This window comes from Schistocerca nitens, chromosome 4 (assembly GCF_023898315.1).
Source record: "Schistocerca nitens isolate TAMUIC-IGC-003100 chromosome 4, iqSchNite1.1, whole genome shotgun sequence".
In the NCBI taxonomy this organism is placed as follows: Eukaryota; Metazoa; Arthropoda; class Insecta; order Orthoptera; family Acrididae; genus Schistocerca; species Schistocerca nitens.
The window spans coordinates 107,381,512-107,399,310 of NC_064617.1; the positions used below are offsets into that span (position 1 = coordinate 107,381,512).

At 43.3% G+C, this 17,799-nt stretch overlaps 1 protein-coding gene across 1 annotated transcript in view; it reads right to left on the reverse strand.

Annotated features, from left to right (window-relative positions):
- Positions 1-17,799, reverse strand: part of LOC126251537 (nuclear pore complex protein DDB_G0274915-like) — an 86,652-nt gene that overhangs the window by 44,323 nt on the left and 24,530 nt on the right. The window contains exon 3 of the mRNA XM_049952045.1: positions 14,837-15,061. Coding sequence (XP_049808002.1) covers positions 14,906-15,061 — 156 coding nt within the window. The 3' untranslated portion in view covers positions 14,837-14,905. The remainder of the gene's footprint in view (positions 1-14,836; positions 15,062-17,799) is intronic.

The following is a 17,799-nucleotide window of genomic DNA, read 5'->3' on the forward strand; positions in this document are numbered from 1 at the left end:
ACCCCTCGACTCTTATAACTGCCACCTGGTTTCTGTACAAATTGTAAATAGCCTTTCGCTCCCTGTATTTTACCCCTGCCACCTTCAGAATTTTAAAGAGAGTATTCCAATCAACATTGTCAAAAGCTTTCTCTAAGTCTACAAATGCTAGAAACGTAGGTTTGCCTTTCCTTAATCTTTCTTCTAAGATAAGTCGTAGGGTCAGTGATGCCTCACGTGTTCCAATATTTCTACGGAATCCAAACTGATCTTCCCCGAGGTCGGCTTCTATCAGTTTTTCCATTCGTCTGTAAAGAATTCGCGTTAGTATTTTGCAGCTTTGACTTATTAAACTGATAGTTCAGTAATTTTCACATCTGTCAACACCTGCTTTCTTTGGGATTGGAATTATTATATTCTTCTTGAAGTCTGACGGTATTTCTCCTGTCTCATACATCTTGCTCACCAGATGGTAGAATTTTGTCCGGACTGGCTCTCCCAAGGCTGTCAGTAGTTCTAACGGAATGTTGTCTACTCCGGGGGCCTTGTTTCGACTCATGTCTTTCAGTGCTCTGTCAAACTCTTCACGCAGTATCATATCTCCCATTTCATCTTCATCTAAATCCTCTTCCATTTCCATAATATTGTCCTCAAGTACATCGCCCTTGTATAGTCCCTCTGTATACTCCTTCTACCTTTCTGCTTTCCCTTCTTTGCTTAGAACTGGGTTTCCATCAAAGCTCTTGATATTCGTGCAAGTGGTTCTCCTTTCTCCAAAGGTCTCTTTAATTTTCCCATACACAGTATCTATCTTACCCCTAGTGAGGTAAGCCTCTACATCCTTACATTTGTCCTCTAGCCATCCCTGCTTAGCCATTTTGCACTTCCTGTTGATCTCATTTTTGAGACGTTTGTATTCCTTTTTGCCTGCTTCATTTACTGCATTTTTATATTTTCTCCTTTCATCAATTAAATTCAATGTTTCTTCTGTTACCCAAGGGTTTCTACTAGCCCTCGTCTTTTTACCTATTTGATCCTCTGCTGCCTTCACTATTTCATCCCTCAAAGTTACCCATTCTTCTTCTACTGTATTTCTTTCCCCCATTCGTGTCAGTTGTTCCCCTATGCTCTCCCTGAAACTCAGTACAACCCCTGGTTCTTTCAGTTTATCCAGGTCCCATCTCCTTAAATTCCCACCTTTTTGCAGTTTCTTCAGTTTTAATCTACAGTTCATAACCAATAGATTGTGGTCAGAGTCCACATCTGCCCCTGGAAATGTCTTACAATTTAAAACCTGGTTCCTAAATCTCTGTCTTACCATTATATAATCTATCTGATACCTTTTAGTATCTCCAGGGTTCTTCCATGTATACAACCTTCTTTCATGATTCTTAAACCAAGTTTTAGCTATGATTAAGTTATGCTCTGCGCAAAATTCTACCAGACGGCTTCCTCTTTCATTTCTTAGCCCCAATCCATATTCACCTACTATGTTTCCTTCTCTCCCTTTTCCTACTGACGAATTCCAGTCACACATGACTATTAAATTTCCGTCTCCCTTCACTATTTGAATAATTTCTTTTATCTCGTCATACATTTCATCAATTTCTTCGTCATCTGCAGAGCTAGTTGGCATATAAACTTGTACTACAGTAGTAGGCGTGGGCTTCGTGTCTATCTTGGCCACAATAATGTGTTCACTATGCTGTTTGTAGTAGCTTACCCGTACTCCTATTTGTTTATTCATTATTAAACCTACTCCTGCCATTACCCCTATTTGATTTTGTATTTATAACCCTGTATTCACCTGACCAAAAGTCTTCTTCCTCCTGCCACCGAACTTCACTAATTCCCACTATATCTAACTTTAACCTATCCATTCCCTTTTTAAATTTTCTAATCACCTGCCTGATTAAGGGATCTGACATTCCACACTCCGATCCGTAGAACGCCAGTTTTCTTTCTCCTGATAACAACGTCCTCCTGAGTAGTCCCCGCCCGGAGATCCGAATGGGGGACTATTTTACCTCCAGAATATTTTACCCAAGAGGACGCCATCATCATTTAATCATACAGTAAAGCTGCATGCCCTTGGGAAAAATTACGGCTGTAGTTTCCCCTTACTTTCAGCTGTTCGCAGTACCAGAACAGCAAGGCTATTTTGGTTAGTGTTACAAGGCCAGATCAGTCAATCATCCAGACTGTTGCCCCTGCAACTACTGAAAAGGCTGCTGCCCCTCTTCAGGAACCACACGTTTGTCTGGCCTCTCAACAGATACCCCTCCATTGTGGTTGCACCTACGGTACGGCTATCTGTATCGTTGAGGCACGCAAGCCTCCCCACCAACGCCAAGGTCCGTGGTTCATGGGGGGGGGGGCTGCCTTTTATTGGGAACAAAATGCCTATTACTAGACTGTGGTAGGACCTGTAAGTTGCATGAGTGGCTGAACACTACTATGGGGGATGTGGGTAGGATTTTGGGTAGGATATCCCTTATCTCAGGGCACAACATGAGGTCGTCAAAAACCTAGTGGAGTATGTGGTTGAGCTTTTCAAGGTCACGGTGAAAAGCTCAACCCTCACCAGGAGTTCGACTATCTCACGTTGTGCCCTGAGATGAGGTATATCCTATTCAAAATCCTACCCACATCCCCCAAAATAGTGTTCATCCAAAATACAAAATATCCTTGACCATTCATATTCCAATCCTACTCCCAATCTTGCAGCCCATGGGTCATTCCCTTGTGGTCAGGCCAGGTGCACAGGAGTTTCCTACCCAATAAAAGGAAGGACCACATGTGAAAGCAGTCATATTATATATCAGCTATGCTGCTATCATTTTACAGTATTCTATGTGGGCACAACAAGTAACAAACTGTTTACTTGAACAAATGGCCACTGCAAAACTGTGGAAAACCGTAAACTTGACCATCCAGTTGCCAAACATGCTGCAGACCACAATACAAATGTTCCCACAGCTCATTCACTACATGGGCCATTTGGATACTCCCTTCCACCACAAGTTTCTCAGAACCATGCAGATGGGAATTGTCTCTCCAACTCATCCTGCACTCTCGCAATCCCCCGGGGCTAAACCACTTCTAATCTGTTCCCAATGCCTCCTCACCTTGCCTTTTCCCCTTCTCTCTTCTGTCCAATCCACAGCTACTCTGCCCAGTTCATGCACTGCCTACTCCCACTACTTCCCACCCCCTCAAGCCCTGAATGCAGGCATTCTCCCCCCACCCCCATCCCCCCTCTCTCCCCCTCCCCCTTTCAACCTCTCTCCTTTCTCTCTCCCCTATCAGTTCCCCCCCTCCCTCTTCCTACATCTTTTTACGTCGCACCATCTGTACTTTTTTCATCTTGTTGTGCAGCCATGAACTCATCAGTGCAAAGATCTGTCTCTTTCCCAGTACACCTCCTTGCATCCTTCCCTGCAACTTTCCCACCTCATTTGCTCAGGTGAACGCTTTCAGAACTCGAGTATCAATTAATTAGTCTTGCCGTGGCCATGGGAGAGTGTGTTTGGGTGCCTGTGTGCGTGAATGTGTGTATTATTGCTGAAAAAAAAAGCAGTGCTTGAAAGCTAGTGTGAATGCTGCATTCATGTTATGTGTTACTGCATTCCATGCATTGACTCGCTACAGGTGAGTTGTTGCCTTTACCTTATTTTACGTATTGCTCCATCCAGGAATGTCCATAAATTGTAAAATAGATATTATTGTGTGACATTTGTTGTATACAACATATTTTGTATGTATAATTATTGCAAAATTAGTATTTCTGTGGTTTCCAAAAGCCATCTGTTTGGTGGTTCCATGTAAAGAAAATATAAGTAAATAAATGTGTGGTTTTAAAGTTTCTGTACATTATTACAGAAATGGAAAGTGCACCCCTATCTTTAATTAGCATCTATCTTTTATTAAAATATGACACCCACTTGTGGACCGACAGACAAATAAATAATGTTCATCACAGTGAATGAATCTTAAAGCTGCATTTAATTTCTCTACCCTGTTCCGTTTTATGTACGCAGTCTAAAATATTACAATACGAATGATATAGTTCAAATTTCTGATACTGCCTAAGAGAGTTCTTTACTTCCTTTGTGGCACTTCTCCTCCAGCTTCTGTCCACTCTTAGTACTATCAAATATCAAGTCCTGCTTTTTAGATAGCAACACTCTGTATTTCTGATGTTAGTTTTTATGTGCTATGTTAAGCTGTAATTTTCCTCTATATAAGGTCAATTTTCATTACTAAATACTATGTCCAGAAACAAATACTTCTTGAGATATGGGCCACTCTTTCCTATGAAAGACCTCTGTCCGCTGAGACTACAGGAGGTGTTCAATGTACTTGTTACTCACTCTTATACAGATAAAACAGAACATAAAACACAGGTAGCAAAGGTCGGAAAACTATGTAAATACCCACATCGAAGCATGGGATGAAGCATTGCGTCAGTGGTAAAACATGAATGGCACAGGAAGAAAGTGGTAGAAGGAGCTAAAACAATATGGACGTGGCTGGATGACTGCAAGGAAAAAAGGGAGGAGCCAGCCACTCTGCCTAAAAGTTTACGCCGGAGTCCAGACACATTGCAAAACTTTAAAACCCTAGTTACACTCGTCTCATCAACAGGTAAAATAGAGGGTACAGATATCCACCAATTTTTGCTTCTGCCCTTGCATCACAGTATAAAATGAACTCCGTTAAAATGTGGGGGATAGAGATGTGCACACCACAAGCATCAAACAACAGGGGATTCTCCCGCCATAATAGAGAGCTATGTGTGAAACGACAGTGCCCCATCCGAAGACGCGCGAGGGTCACCTCATCCCGCCTGAGCAACCAGCAGGAGGAACGCCACGGCTGAGTTGTTGACTTCACCAACCGCAGCTAATTGGCCACCACCAGTCATTCTTCCCCCCACAACTGCTTGCACTTCCTGTGGAGTGCAGAAACGACAGCCTGCAAGGGAATATGACTCTGTGTCACATCCTCCTCTCTGCAGGCCTCCTTGGCAGCCCGATCGGCCTGTTCATTGCCCCATATTCCAACATGACCTGGCAGCCAACAGAATGACACCTGCTCATTCCCATCCCCCCTCCCCTGTTGAACCAAGTACATTTGGTCATATATCAGCTGGACCAACTCCTCAGTTGGGTACAGATTCTGCAATGGTTGTAAGGCACTAAGGGAATCAGAGCAGATGAGAAACTGATTACCCTGAATATGATATGCCTGCTCTAGTGCCTTCAAGATCTCGTGGAGCTCCACTGCAAAAATGGCATATTCATCAGGCAGGCGAATCCTGGTGACATGATTAGGAAACACTGCAGAACAGCCATGGGAATTCCCTTGTTTGAAGCTATCAGCATAAATTACTGTGAAACTGTGAGGCATATCTAAAATGTTAAAGACAGAGAGTGGAATGTAAAATCTAAGACCAGCCATATCCATCTCGAAAAGGCAATCCAGTGCATGAATCCCATAAAGTCTCCTTGCTGGTTATGAAAAAGCTGTGCCAGTGGAAGCTGTATGGTATGCAGGTGTGTATGGTGTGGACATAGTTTTATACGCCTGGCACACCGTAAGTAGCTGTCGCCTCATATGCTGTGGCAGTTCACCAGCCTCTGCACACAGGCTTGGTATGGGGCTTGTTCTGAATGCCCTAGTGGCCAACCGAATACCTTCATGGTGCATCACGTCCAACATCTTTAGAGACCCATACACCATGCACCCATAAATGAGCCAAGATTGCACAAATACCCTGTAAAACTGGAGCAGACAAGTCCTGTCTGCTCCCCTTGTACTGTGGGTAAGACATTTTAAAATACTTAAAGCCTTAATTGACAGTTGTTTCAGGTCTCAAAGACATGGTAACTACGTAAGCTTAAGAGTCAAAAATGAGCCCCAGAAATCTCACTGTGTCTTTAAAATTAAGGACAGTGTCCCTCATCCTCAACTCAGGCAAGATTAAAATCGAACAAGATTGGTGAAAAAGAACACACACGGACATCTCAGTGGAAAACTTAAAACCACTCTTCTGTGCCCATTAATTCAAACGCCTAAGAGTGAGTTGCAACTGACGTGTGATGCTTGAAGAAGAGCAAAACACAGAGAAATCATCCATAAATAAAAGACGAAGGACAGGACTTTTCACTATGGACGTAATGCTATTAATAGCTATGGCAAAGACAGCCACACTTAAGACGTTACCTTGAGGGACACCGTTCTCCTGCTCAAAGTGATCAGACAGGACATCACCGACTCGGTACCTAAAATATCGTGGCGAGAGGAAGAACTTCATAAAAATGGGAAGATAACCACGAAAACCCCAGTTGTGAAGCTGCTCCAGGATGAGACGCCCCATAGTGTAGGCCTTCTTGATGGCAAAAAATACACCTAGAAGGCGATGCCTGCATAGGAAAGCTTGTTATATAGCTGCCTCCAGGAGAGCAAGATTATCAAAGGTGGAACAAAACCTCCTGAACTCCCACTGAAAGCGACTAATGAGTTGTCAGGATTCTAAGACCCAGACAAGGCGGTGGTTAACCATCCACTCCAAGGTCTTTCCCATGCAACTAGTGAGGGCAACACTACGGTAACTACTTGGGCATGTGAGGTCCTTCCCAGGTTTTAAAAAAGGAATTAAAACAGCCTCACCCCACAAGCCAGGAAAGCGACCTGACACCCAAATGGCATTAAAAAGTGCAAGGAGGATACCTTTGTTGCGCGTTGTGAGGTGCCGTAGCATACTGTAATGGATCCTGTCGTGGCTATGGAATGTGTCACGAGCTGCAGACAATGCAGAATCCAGCTCTCACATGGAGAATGGGGAGTTGTTAACTTCATTAGAGGTGGACTGGAAGTCCAAACTACACCTCTCACCAACTGCTCCATGGCACTGGAAACCGGGTTTCTGACTGGCTGTTGCAGTAACTGGGGCAAAATACACTGCCATAGTCTGGGAAATGTCTTATAGATCCATGTGGAGAATGCCGTTATTCATTACAGCAGCCATGGGGCACCTCCCTCCTCTCCCACAAATTCGCCCGATGGTCTCCCACACAATGGAACTTTTGGTGGACCAATTAATGGTGAATGGTGTCCAGGAACTGTTGCCACGACCTCTTCTTGCTCTCTTGAATAATTCAGCAACACTTTGCCCTCGCCACCTGAAAGGCTGCAAGATTTTTGGCAGCTGGCTGACACTGGAACCTACGCAGAGCCACACGCCTGGTCCTGACTGCAAAGCAGCATTCGGCACTCCACCAAGGGACTGGTTGTCTCTTCTATTGGCCCATGAACTGTGGAATGGATGCTGCAGCGGTGTGGCGGACCAGTTTGGTAATATGATCCACCCACACCTCGACAATCACAGTGTTCGAACTGGGCCAACTGGCTATAAAGTGTCCATCGGGAAGTGATCACTTCCGTGCAAGTCATTTCTCATTGAGCACTGTGGGGAAGAGCTGGAGAGCAAAGTGAGAGACCAATGGCAGAGAACGACCCAGTTGCTGTGCAGGAGTGAGTGCTCTGTCCCGCATTTAACAAGTATGCACGGGATGACAGGAGAAGCCTCTTAATTGCTCTACCCCTGGGATGGGTAATTGCAGAGCCCCAAAGCACAATGTGTGCATTAAAATCACCACATATGATGAACAGGTGGGGGAGCTGTGTAATATGGTCGGTGAGGGCCTCTTCATCAAGTGCATCATGTGGGGGCAAGTAAAGGGAACATATTGTCAATGGATGACACACATGCATGGATAAAGCAACAGCTTGTGAAGCCGTAAGTGAGAGTGGCGAGGAGTGGTAGTCCGTCCTGACGAAAATATCCATGCCCCCTCTAGCTCTCTCTCCACACAGGTTGTCCTTTTTGCGGAGTGCACAGCCTTGTAGCTCAGGGGCATATGATGAATGCAAATAAGTCTCCTGGAGACCAGGCTCAGTGGTCTACCCTGAGAAAGTAGACGAAGTTCCTCCAGATGTGTCCCGAATCCCAGCAAGATCCACTGAAGTATTGGAGTCATCTATGACGGGGGTAGCACCTTCATCCTGTCTTTCCGACAGAGTGGGGAGACTGCGGCACGTGGAGGGGTAGTCGTGGGGTGAGATGATTGCCCCACACATACCTCACACTCCATCAACTCTGGGGAAGAGTCAGACAAAGCATCAGATAAAATGACTTAAACACGGTCAGACTGTTTACCATGTGATTTTACATGCTGTTGCTGCTTTATAGGAGCTTTTTGTGGTTTGGTGGGCTTTGGTGGAGCCAATGTGGGAGTGGTAATGGCCATGCTGGGTTTCTGAACAGCCTCAGCTGTTGGAGGCGCCAGGGGCTGGCTCAAGTTGGCCACTGTACCTTTGTCTGCCGTTCGAGTAGAGGCTACAGGCTCTTAAATGCTTGCTGCCTTGCAAGTGCACTGAGATCTGCAGGTGACAGTGCCAAAACTCGCCACCTCCGTCTTGAAGAGGCATCTGCTTTTGGAGTAGGCTTCTGAACCACTGACGCAAAAGATGTAGCAAATGTGGTAGGCTGCATGGACTTGTAGATATTTTTGGTCTCACCATAAGGGATATGCTTGGTTGTTTTTATTTCCTGGACTTTGCATTCCTCTAAAAAGATACGGCGGCCCCTCCTCCAAACACTGTTGTTTCCAGAGAAATTGCTACATTTGACTGGAGACGAGCAACCAACTCCTTCATGAGCAGCCTTACTGCAGTTGCTACAAGTTGCTTTGCCTTTACACCCTAAGGTGGTTGTATGCCCAAAACGCTGGCATTTAAAACAACACATTGGGGTTGGGAAATAAGGCCTCACAATACAGCGAAGGAAGCCAGCCTTAACATGCTCAGGAAGTTTCATGCTACTGAAGGTCAGGATAAAGGAGTCAAATTTGATAAGATTGCCATGGACCCTCTTCATGATATGTTGCACGACAACCACACATTCTGGAGCCCACTCACGTTGCAGTTCCTCCTTGGAAACATCAACTTGATCCCGGCATGTCACAACACCTTCGCTATAATTCAAGGTGCTGTGCAGTTCAGTGTCTTATGGCATATTCCCCAAGGTATTTAGCAGTTTGGAGGTTAGCTGCTTGCTGGGAATTGGAAGTTTCCACTAGCATGGTCCCACTGCACAAGCACTTCACCAGTTTTAAGGAGCCACAGATCCCATCCAAACCCTTTTGTACATAAAAGAGCGAAACCTTCTCAAAATTACTCCCCTTCTGTTTCTGTTTCACTATGACAAACACATTCTGAGGACCAACATGTATTCTGTTACTAGAGACCGGACTTGTCAGAGAAGCTCCAGAATCAGGGGGACTGACTACACTAGCCCTCTTGATAGACTTGGCGTTAGAACCTTCCAGCGGCCCAACCTTTCCGCTGGGAGAAGGAAAGGAAGATTTCGGAGGATGCATTTCGATCCCATGAGCAGCTAAGGAAGTAAGGGTCTACTCAGACAGAGCCCCATGTGCCTGAGTGAGCCGTGTACAACTGAGGTGCGGCAGGCTCCCCAGATGTCACCTGTTAATAACTGTTCCATCTCAACGGCAACGCATCTCCTCAGCGTGCAGCATACCTTGAGACAGGTTTTTTTTTTATATATATAGGTTTATCGTGTCCTCATGGTCCGGGTGGTCATGCCAAGATCCCCATTCTCTGAGACACACAACATTCTAGCATCGTGCCACAGTGGTTGCTAAAGTGTGCCCAGAGCTTACAGTGACAGGAGATTGGCAGTGCTTACCAGTCCCCAGGTCAGGAACCCTGGGGTCGCCAAGCCCGTATTCAGCAAACAAATGCTGAGCCCCTGAGGGCCACAGCAAGAAGTCCTAAGAGATCAAGCTCAAATGAAAAGGTAGGTAACGTTACTGGATCTCCTTCACCAATCCATTGTTCATGAAACATCTGTGTTAGGTACTGTCATTTGAGACATATAAAATGAGGTGGAGCCCTACCATACATAAATCATGTTCACTGTCTGTCTGCAAGGGTAACCTTCTACTTAGTGTGAGTAATGTCTCACTTAGAAATCTGTGATAAACAGCCCCTGTTCATTTGTCTGAAAAAACATATAGCCCTATGTGTCTCTCACCCTTACTTCCACAACCATTTGAGGATTTGCATCTGCTCACTCACAGTTACTGTGGTAATTTATTACCCCACTCTGTGTGAATCCCACCACAAATGGCACATAAAATCCAAGTTATGAACTGTTTTAGAAACAACTGGAAGGACTATAATCTAGCAAGATGGTCTTGTGGTCCGAGAGCTCGCACACAGGTAAGTAATGTGAATAAACTTAATGCTCAGGCAGAACTGAACATTCAAGAGTATGGTTTATGCCTTCATCAGCTTCAATTCTTTGCACTTTTTTTTTTCAACGACCATCACTTATTACACCCTTCACACCGCATACCCTGATATCTGGCATGCGAACTCTGTAAAGTCTACCACAGTCTCTCGACCTTGCTGTGATTTACCCTGTGTCTGCAAGACCCTGCAACAACCTACGCTACATGTGTCAAGGATGTCACTGGAAGTACACAATACATACCTCCCAATTAAGGCCACTGACTAAGCAGCAAAGTACCACATCTGTCATTTCTCGCACAGAATAATTCGACTCAACTTCAATGTTTACATTGTTCACACTCTGCAGAATCACAACATCAGAGTGATATTACAGAGTGGCTCATGCAGGAGATAGTTAAGAGCTGTGTCTGACAACTGCATTAAGTCAGAGGACTAAGTTCAAAAGACAACCCACCAACAATAAATGAGCAATAAATATCAACAGGAAGACAGCACGCACTAGTGATTAACAACCATTCACAACATCTGCTTCCCATGCCAATCACAGAAGGGTGACTGCTTAGCTGCCTCTGTGCATACCATAATTAGTCTATTAGTCTAAATCTTCTTTTCGCAGTCCCTATGGGAGCAATATGGAGCCGATGAAGTATATTTCTAAATTCTTCACTCAGTTCCAGTTCTCAAAACTTCGTAAATAGGCTTTCACAGTACAGTTGGCACCTATCTTCGACTGTCTACCAAGTCAGTTTTTCAGCATGTTCTCCCAAGAGTCAAACAAACCTGAGACTATTCACGCTGCCCTTATTCGAATATGTTCAATAACAAGTAAAATAGCCCACATCTCTACAACTATTTCTTTCGGGAAATATGTTTATAGGGTTTTTCCTAGTTTCAACCAGCACTATTTTCTATCAGAATACGGTACGTTTTTTAAATGACCTCTACAGAACAATTCAGTATAACGTGTGTGTGTGTGTGTGTGTGTGTGTGTGTGTGTGTGTGAGGGAGGGAGAGAGAGAGAGAGAGAGAGAGAGAGAGAGAGAGATTGAAATCAGTCAAATTGGAAGTGCCCAGCAAAGTCAGGAAGTGGCCAGTGTCACTGTAAATTGACTGGCCAATGTCCAATCTTTTCTCGATTTCGGGATTGGGTCAGTCAATTCACGAAATGGCATAGACCAATCAGCCAAAGTTGAAAGAAAAGAACTGAGCCTATCTGAGGAGACTGTAAGGCTGCATAATTTCAAACCTTTTACCAAGCTATTCATTTTATCAGTCTCACTTATTACAATGTGTCATTACTTACACAACAATATGAACTTACATGACATCTGCAATTGCACACTGTTAAAACTTTATACTATCCATTAATTTTATCAATCTTATTTACTATAATTTGTCATCATTTATTAGCAGAAGATAAACTTTTATGACACTGGAATTGTTCAACAGTTTCTGATTTCTACATTTGCAACAATTTGTTACACACTTACTAGCACAATTGTTTAGAGTACCAGTTAGTGATTGTGAAGAAGAGATGGTTTGTATGATTTTCCTTCTGTAACTGTGGATTCCAGCATGGACAGTTTCTCATGCAGGTTGGAAAACTCACTTCCGCAATACAGTCGCTTTAGAACACCATTCTTTGTTCCTAGCTTGTTGAAAGCAACCCCAACATTCATGACAACAGCAAGTACACTTCTGGGATCACCATGACCTCTATCAACATCTGCTGTATGGGTGTGAACAATGTCTCCAGGATGGTGGGAATTTTGCATCTTAATTTTTAATCATTTTTGCACCTTGTGTTTGCAAACTGGCATGAGCTCCTGACTTCTTTTTCCTGATATCTTGTTTGTTTTGAAATAGTCAGCAAGTACTTTTCTCTCCATACTCTTCACCTGCTTTGTTACTTATCCACAAATTGCACGGACACTGTTGCTGCAGGATACACAACAATGGACTGCGCTACACCCAGTTTCGACAAACCACACACAATACTTCTCCACTATTATTGTCAGACAATTGGTCTGCCGATTTTGATGGTTCCATCGCCATGGCAGCAGCTTCAATTATGGGGGCAGTCCTGCATTTATAGCAACCTCCAATTCTTGTTCAACATTCTCAAGGTCTTTGTGTCATTATGTTATCCACAACTTCCCTGGGTACATTTGTCGTACTGACTCACTTTTGCTTTGCAGCCAAACATGCCCTCATATGGCAACTGTGGAATGCCTTGATGAAAAGAACAGTTTTTCACCAACTGAATAAATCGGAGACACTCAGTGAAATGTGTTGATTCCTTTGTCTGCATCCATGTCATCATCATATTCTGAACATTCTGGTTGCTGATTTCCTTGGAACCATGGCTTTGGCTACATCTAGATTTTCTGTGAACTAATATTAGAGAACGAAAGTTGCTACTCACCTTGTAGTGGAGATGCTGAGTCACATGCTGAGTCTCAGATAGGCTCAACAAAAAGATTCTCACAATTATAGCTTTTGGCCATTAAGGTCTTAGTCAACAATAGACACACACACACACACACACACACACACACACACACACACACACGCACGCAACCCACAACTCGCACACACGACTGCAGTCTCAGGCAGCTGAAACCAGTGTGGTTTACTGAGCGAGCGAGGTGGCGCAGTGGTTATGGCGCAGTGGTTATCACACTGGACTTGCATTTGGGAGGACAACGGTTCAGTCCTGCGTCCGGCCATCCTGATTTATGTTTTCCGTGATTTCCCTAAATCGCTCCAGGTAAATGCCGGCACGGTTCCTCTGAAAGGGCATAGCCTACTTCCTTCCATGTCCTTCCCTAATCCGATGAGACCGATGACCTCGCTGTTTGGTCTCTTCCCCCAAACAACCCAACCCAGTGTGGTTTCAGTTTTCTGAGACTGCAGTTGTGTGTGTGTGTGTGTGTGTGTGTGTGTGTGTGTGTGTGTGTCTTGTTGACAAAGGCCTTAATGGTCGAAAGCTATAATTGTGAGAATCTTTTTATTGTGCCTATCTGCAACTCAACATCTCCGCTATATGGTGAGTAGCAACTTTCCTTCTCTAATATTGTTACATTCCGTCCTGGATTTTCCATTGTTTGATTTTCAGTGTAATAGTCTCAGTTCAGGTTACATGTTCTTTAGTCCATTTATAACTTAGTTCGAAAATTCTCTCTTGTTATCTGACTGATGCACACTTGGAGAACCTACAGCGGTGAAGATCTCAAGTAGCTGGTACACAGCTTCTTCTGTTATTTTCCTTTCAGGGACTGCAATAATATAAACATGGTTTAATGATACTGGTAACTGAATATAAATTTGTACTCATTGTCAGGGTTACTTTGCAGGTCTGTCACATCTGCCTGCCTTGATCTTGATTGTTTAAATATCAGAGTTTTGGAAACTAAGCTTTTCTGGAGATTAGACAACTTGGTCTGACAAGCCTTGCATAAGCAGAGACACAGTGTAAAGACTTCTTTGGTGACATTTTTGCTTTTTATTGAAGCAGAGTATTCAAAAGTGACAGACCTTGCTTTTCACATCAAATGTTGGTTTTGCATTTACATGTATAGCAAATTCACCCTGCTGATTACTTCCATTTGAAGTAGCCATAGGACAGCCAACGGAAAAATAATACAAATAACTGCAATCGATGTACTGTTTCATGGGATACGCCTACAGGCTAAATAATTATGATCAGTTGCTAATTTACCACATTTAGAGGAAAATATCAGTAAGCATGTAAATGTCACAAATACAAACACAGATGGATCCCGGTCACCCGACCTTCCATTTAACAAGAAATGGTCAGCAGAGAAAAAGGAAGCAGTAAAAAATCGTTAAATTAATTTATTTTATCACTTTCCATGTCATTTGTCTTCCCTGCCCATCTGACCAGGCAATGGCCAGTTCAGGTTGGATAAACAGGGTTCTACTGTGTAGTGTAGTTTAGTATAATAGAATATAAATACCAGGAGTCACCACAGTATTCACAATGAAGCTTATTTGTCGCAATCTCAAAGGCAGGGTGTTCTCCGAGAAGCAGCAGCTACCATGTGCACAGCATACTTAATACTGAAAGCCACACACTTAATACTGAAAGCCAAAGACGGTCTGCCTAGCGCACATTGTTGCACCATCACATTGAACTTTGGCTAGAGATTTCCTGCCATTGTGCGAAATGGCCAGCCAAAGTAGCATATACGCTGTTACGTTACGAGTAATCTGATCTTGGCCACATCTCCCGGCTAAAGTGCGACAATTCGGGAACTGGCCGCACTCGGGACACTGTGTGTGCGTGTGTGCGTGTGTGTGTGTGTGTGTAAATGAGCAGAAGCTATATGTGTTTTACTTCCTAATTCCTCCACATGATAATTCCATTTACAGAATGCAAACAAAAAAATTATGTTCTGTTGTATATTCAAAGAAACAAATTTGAATAAAGTCAAAACACTTACAATTAAAAGTCTTTGGTCCTTGCAAAAAATTCCTGTAAGCCACTTACCTGCTCACAAGCAGCAATTCAGATCACACAGCTTATTCCTCAGACCCACAGTCTTTAGGGAACATGAGATTAAGGCCATTGCATTCGACATATTTGAGCAGGTGACATCAAAACATTGCCAAATGTTGATGGCGGATGTGGAAATTCTCGTTGTTGAGTGTCAGGCACCATAGTCGTAGACTTTGGGTATCCTGCTGCTGACTGCTGCTGCTGCTGTTGCTGCTGCTGTAATCCATAAAATTCATGAAGCAACAGCATGAATCTCAATGAAATCTGCAAAGATGGTATGGCCATTTACTTAGTGGAAACAAAATAAAATAGTACTGGACAGAATGTAAAATAACTGCAAGCAAAGTAAATCAGTCCTTTTAATCAAAAATTATATTTGTAATTGTTTATAGCGTCAAAAATTAAAAATTGTATATTAAGACTGCAAATCCAAATTATGAATGTCCATTCACATTGTTAATTTGTTTTCAGTTGATGAGGCCATCATGCAACAACAACTGACTGCTGTTGTCCAAGATGGCAGTATGAAGCATATAAAGTAGAAAATAAAGATATTACGCTCAAAAGCTAGTGGAGAAATGTGCAAATTAAAACTTCTCTTCGGCAACACAGCAGTAATCTCTATGCAAACTGTATGCCAAACTGCAGATGCTCGAGTGTGTTTGCCAAAAATCCTTGTACTTCATTTCTTGCTTAATCACAATGTGGTAGCCACAAATATCACTAGCACTCACAACAAAATATGCAGATGCACTTGCAGCGATGAGAAGTCCCTCGCCCAGTTTGTTAAAGGCCTCACAAAGGAATTCGCAGACAGTCAACACCGCCCCCCCCCCCCCCAACCTAATACACAAACAGATCTCCCATGAAATATCCTCACACAAACACCTGATCCTCACATTCATCCCAAGAAGCGCCCCCTAATCACACAATACACACAGGACTGGGACGACTGAACCACGTCCTTCATCAGGGTTTTGATTATCTATCATCATGCCCTGAGATGAGGGACATCCTATCCAGATACTTCCATCCCCTCCCAAAGTGTGTTCCGTCACCCAGACAAACTCCACAACATTCTAGTCCATCCCTATGCCACTCCCACCTCCAATCCCCTACCACAGGGATCATAACCTTGCGGAAGAACCAGATGTAAGACCTGCCCTATCCATCCACCCAGCACCTCCTACTTCAGTACTGTCTCAGGCTCATCCCACCCCATCAGAGGCCAGGCCACCTGTGAAATCAACTATGTTACATACCAGTTCTGCTGCAACCATTGCACAGCATTTTACATTGGTACGACAACCAACCAGCTGTCAACCAGAATGGTTGCCAAAAACAAGATGGCCCAGGCAGTGGCACAACATGCAGCAGAGCACAACATCCGAGATTTCAATGGCTGCTTCACAACCCATGCCATCTGGATCCTCCCAACCACCATTAGCTTTTCGGAGCTGCGCTACTGGGAGTTATCCTTAGAGCACATCCTTCACTCCTGTAACCTCCCTGGCCTAAACCTAAGGTAACTCGCTGTCCCCTCCACCCCTCTGTGTGTGTGTGTGTGTGTGTGTGTGTGTGTGTGTGTACCATTCCCTGCCCCAGTACCCCTGCCCAATTTCTATCAGCTAGTTGAGTGCTGTTGTCTCATGCTCTAGTCTGTGAAATCGCAAGCCGTCGTGTGCCACCTGCCTCCTCTACCTGCATCCCTAGCTAGCTCACAGATGGCTCCCCACTTTCCCATAGCTGCTAGACACTCCCCCCCCCCCCAGCCCCCCCCCAGCCCCCCCCCTCCCGCTCCATATCTTCTCCCTCGGCATAGTCCATATCAATCCAGGCAGGCTAGGAAAAAATCTTATCTTCATAGTCTTGGATGTTATTGAATTTAGCATATGTTAAAATGAAGGACTTAGTACGGAAAACATATTTTTTTGTTTTCTCCAAAAAAATTTCTGCTCCAAGATACAGCCCTCCAAAGATGACACTGCACATATCATTTTAAAGATGCGACTTTGAGAAAAAATTTTAAAATGCTATATCTCTGGAACAGTTTTAATTATTTTGTTGGCTTTTTTTAATTGAAAGACAATTGCTTTAGGATTACAAAGAAATCCTCGATTTGGACTAATCTGTCAAAGTTCTTTGAGTTTAATGTTCTGAACTTTTTTTATACTTAATGGAAATTTTTCTTTTTCTTTTTTTTTTTTTTTTTTTTTTTTCAAAAATGCCAGTCCACAAAATTTTGATTTTTTTCTGTTGATTAGTACCACATAGCTCTACATTCCCTGAAAAGGACAGCTTCCACTTTTAGGCTCAACAGGTTTTATAAACAATTGAAATTTTTGCCATACATAAAACCTGTTTTATTACATTATCACATAACAGGCGATTAAAAATTAAAAATAAAATTTAAAAAATCATAAAAATCAAAACTTAGCCTTATTTAACATAATTTTAGTTTTAAATGGTTCCAATTTAAATAACTTCTGTGCACTCGGTTTTGTACTGAAATTAGTCAGTCAATGAACTAAAAATGTGTCCCACTGCTTCAGTATCTTCCTTTGATACAGAGTCATGCCTTCTTGTTGAACCAATAGACAATGGAGCACTTACAATTTTCAAAACATTGTGAACAGGAAGTAAGCACTGACGGCGTTGTTGCTGACCTTCAGCTGGAAATCTATATCCAGCAGCTGGTCCATGTGGTAGCATAAAGTTCATTACAATTTCATTTAACTCATAACTGGTGACTATAATCTCTGCAATCCACCACTCACAGTCATACACACATGCCACAAACATCCCGCTTCTCAGGGTCTGAATCTGAATATTATCCTGCTGTTTCTGAGGTGTTGGTCGAACGAACAGAATGTCTTCTTTCTTGCTCTTTAAAGTATGTGCAATATAAGTTCACACATCACTTTGAGTCCAAAAATGTGTCTTCTGAATTCCTT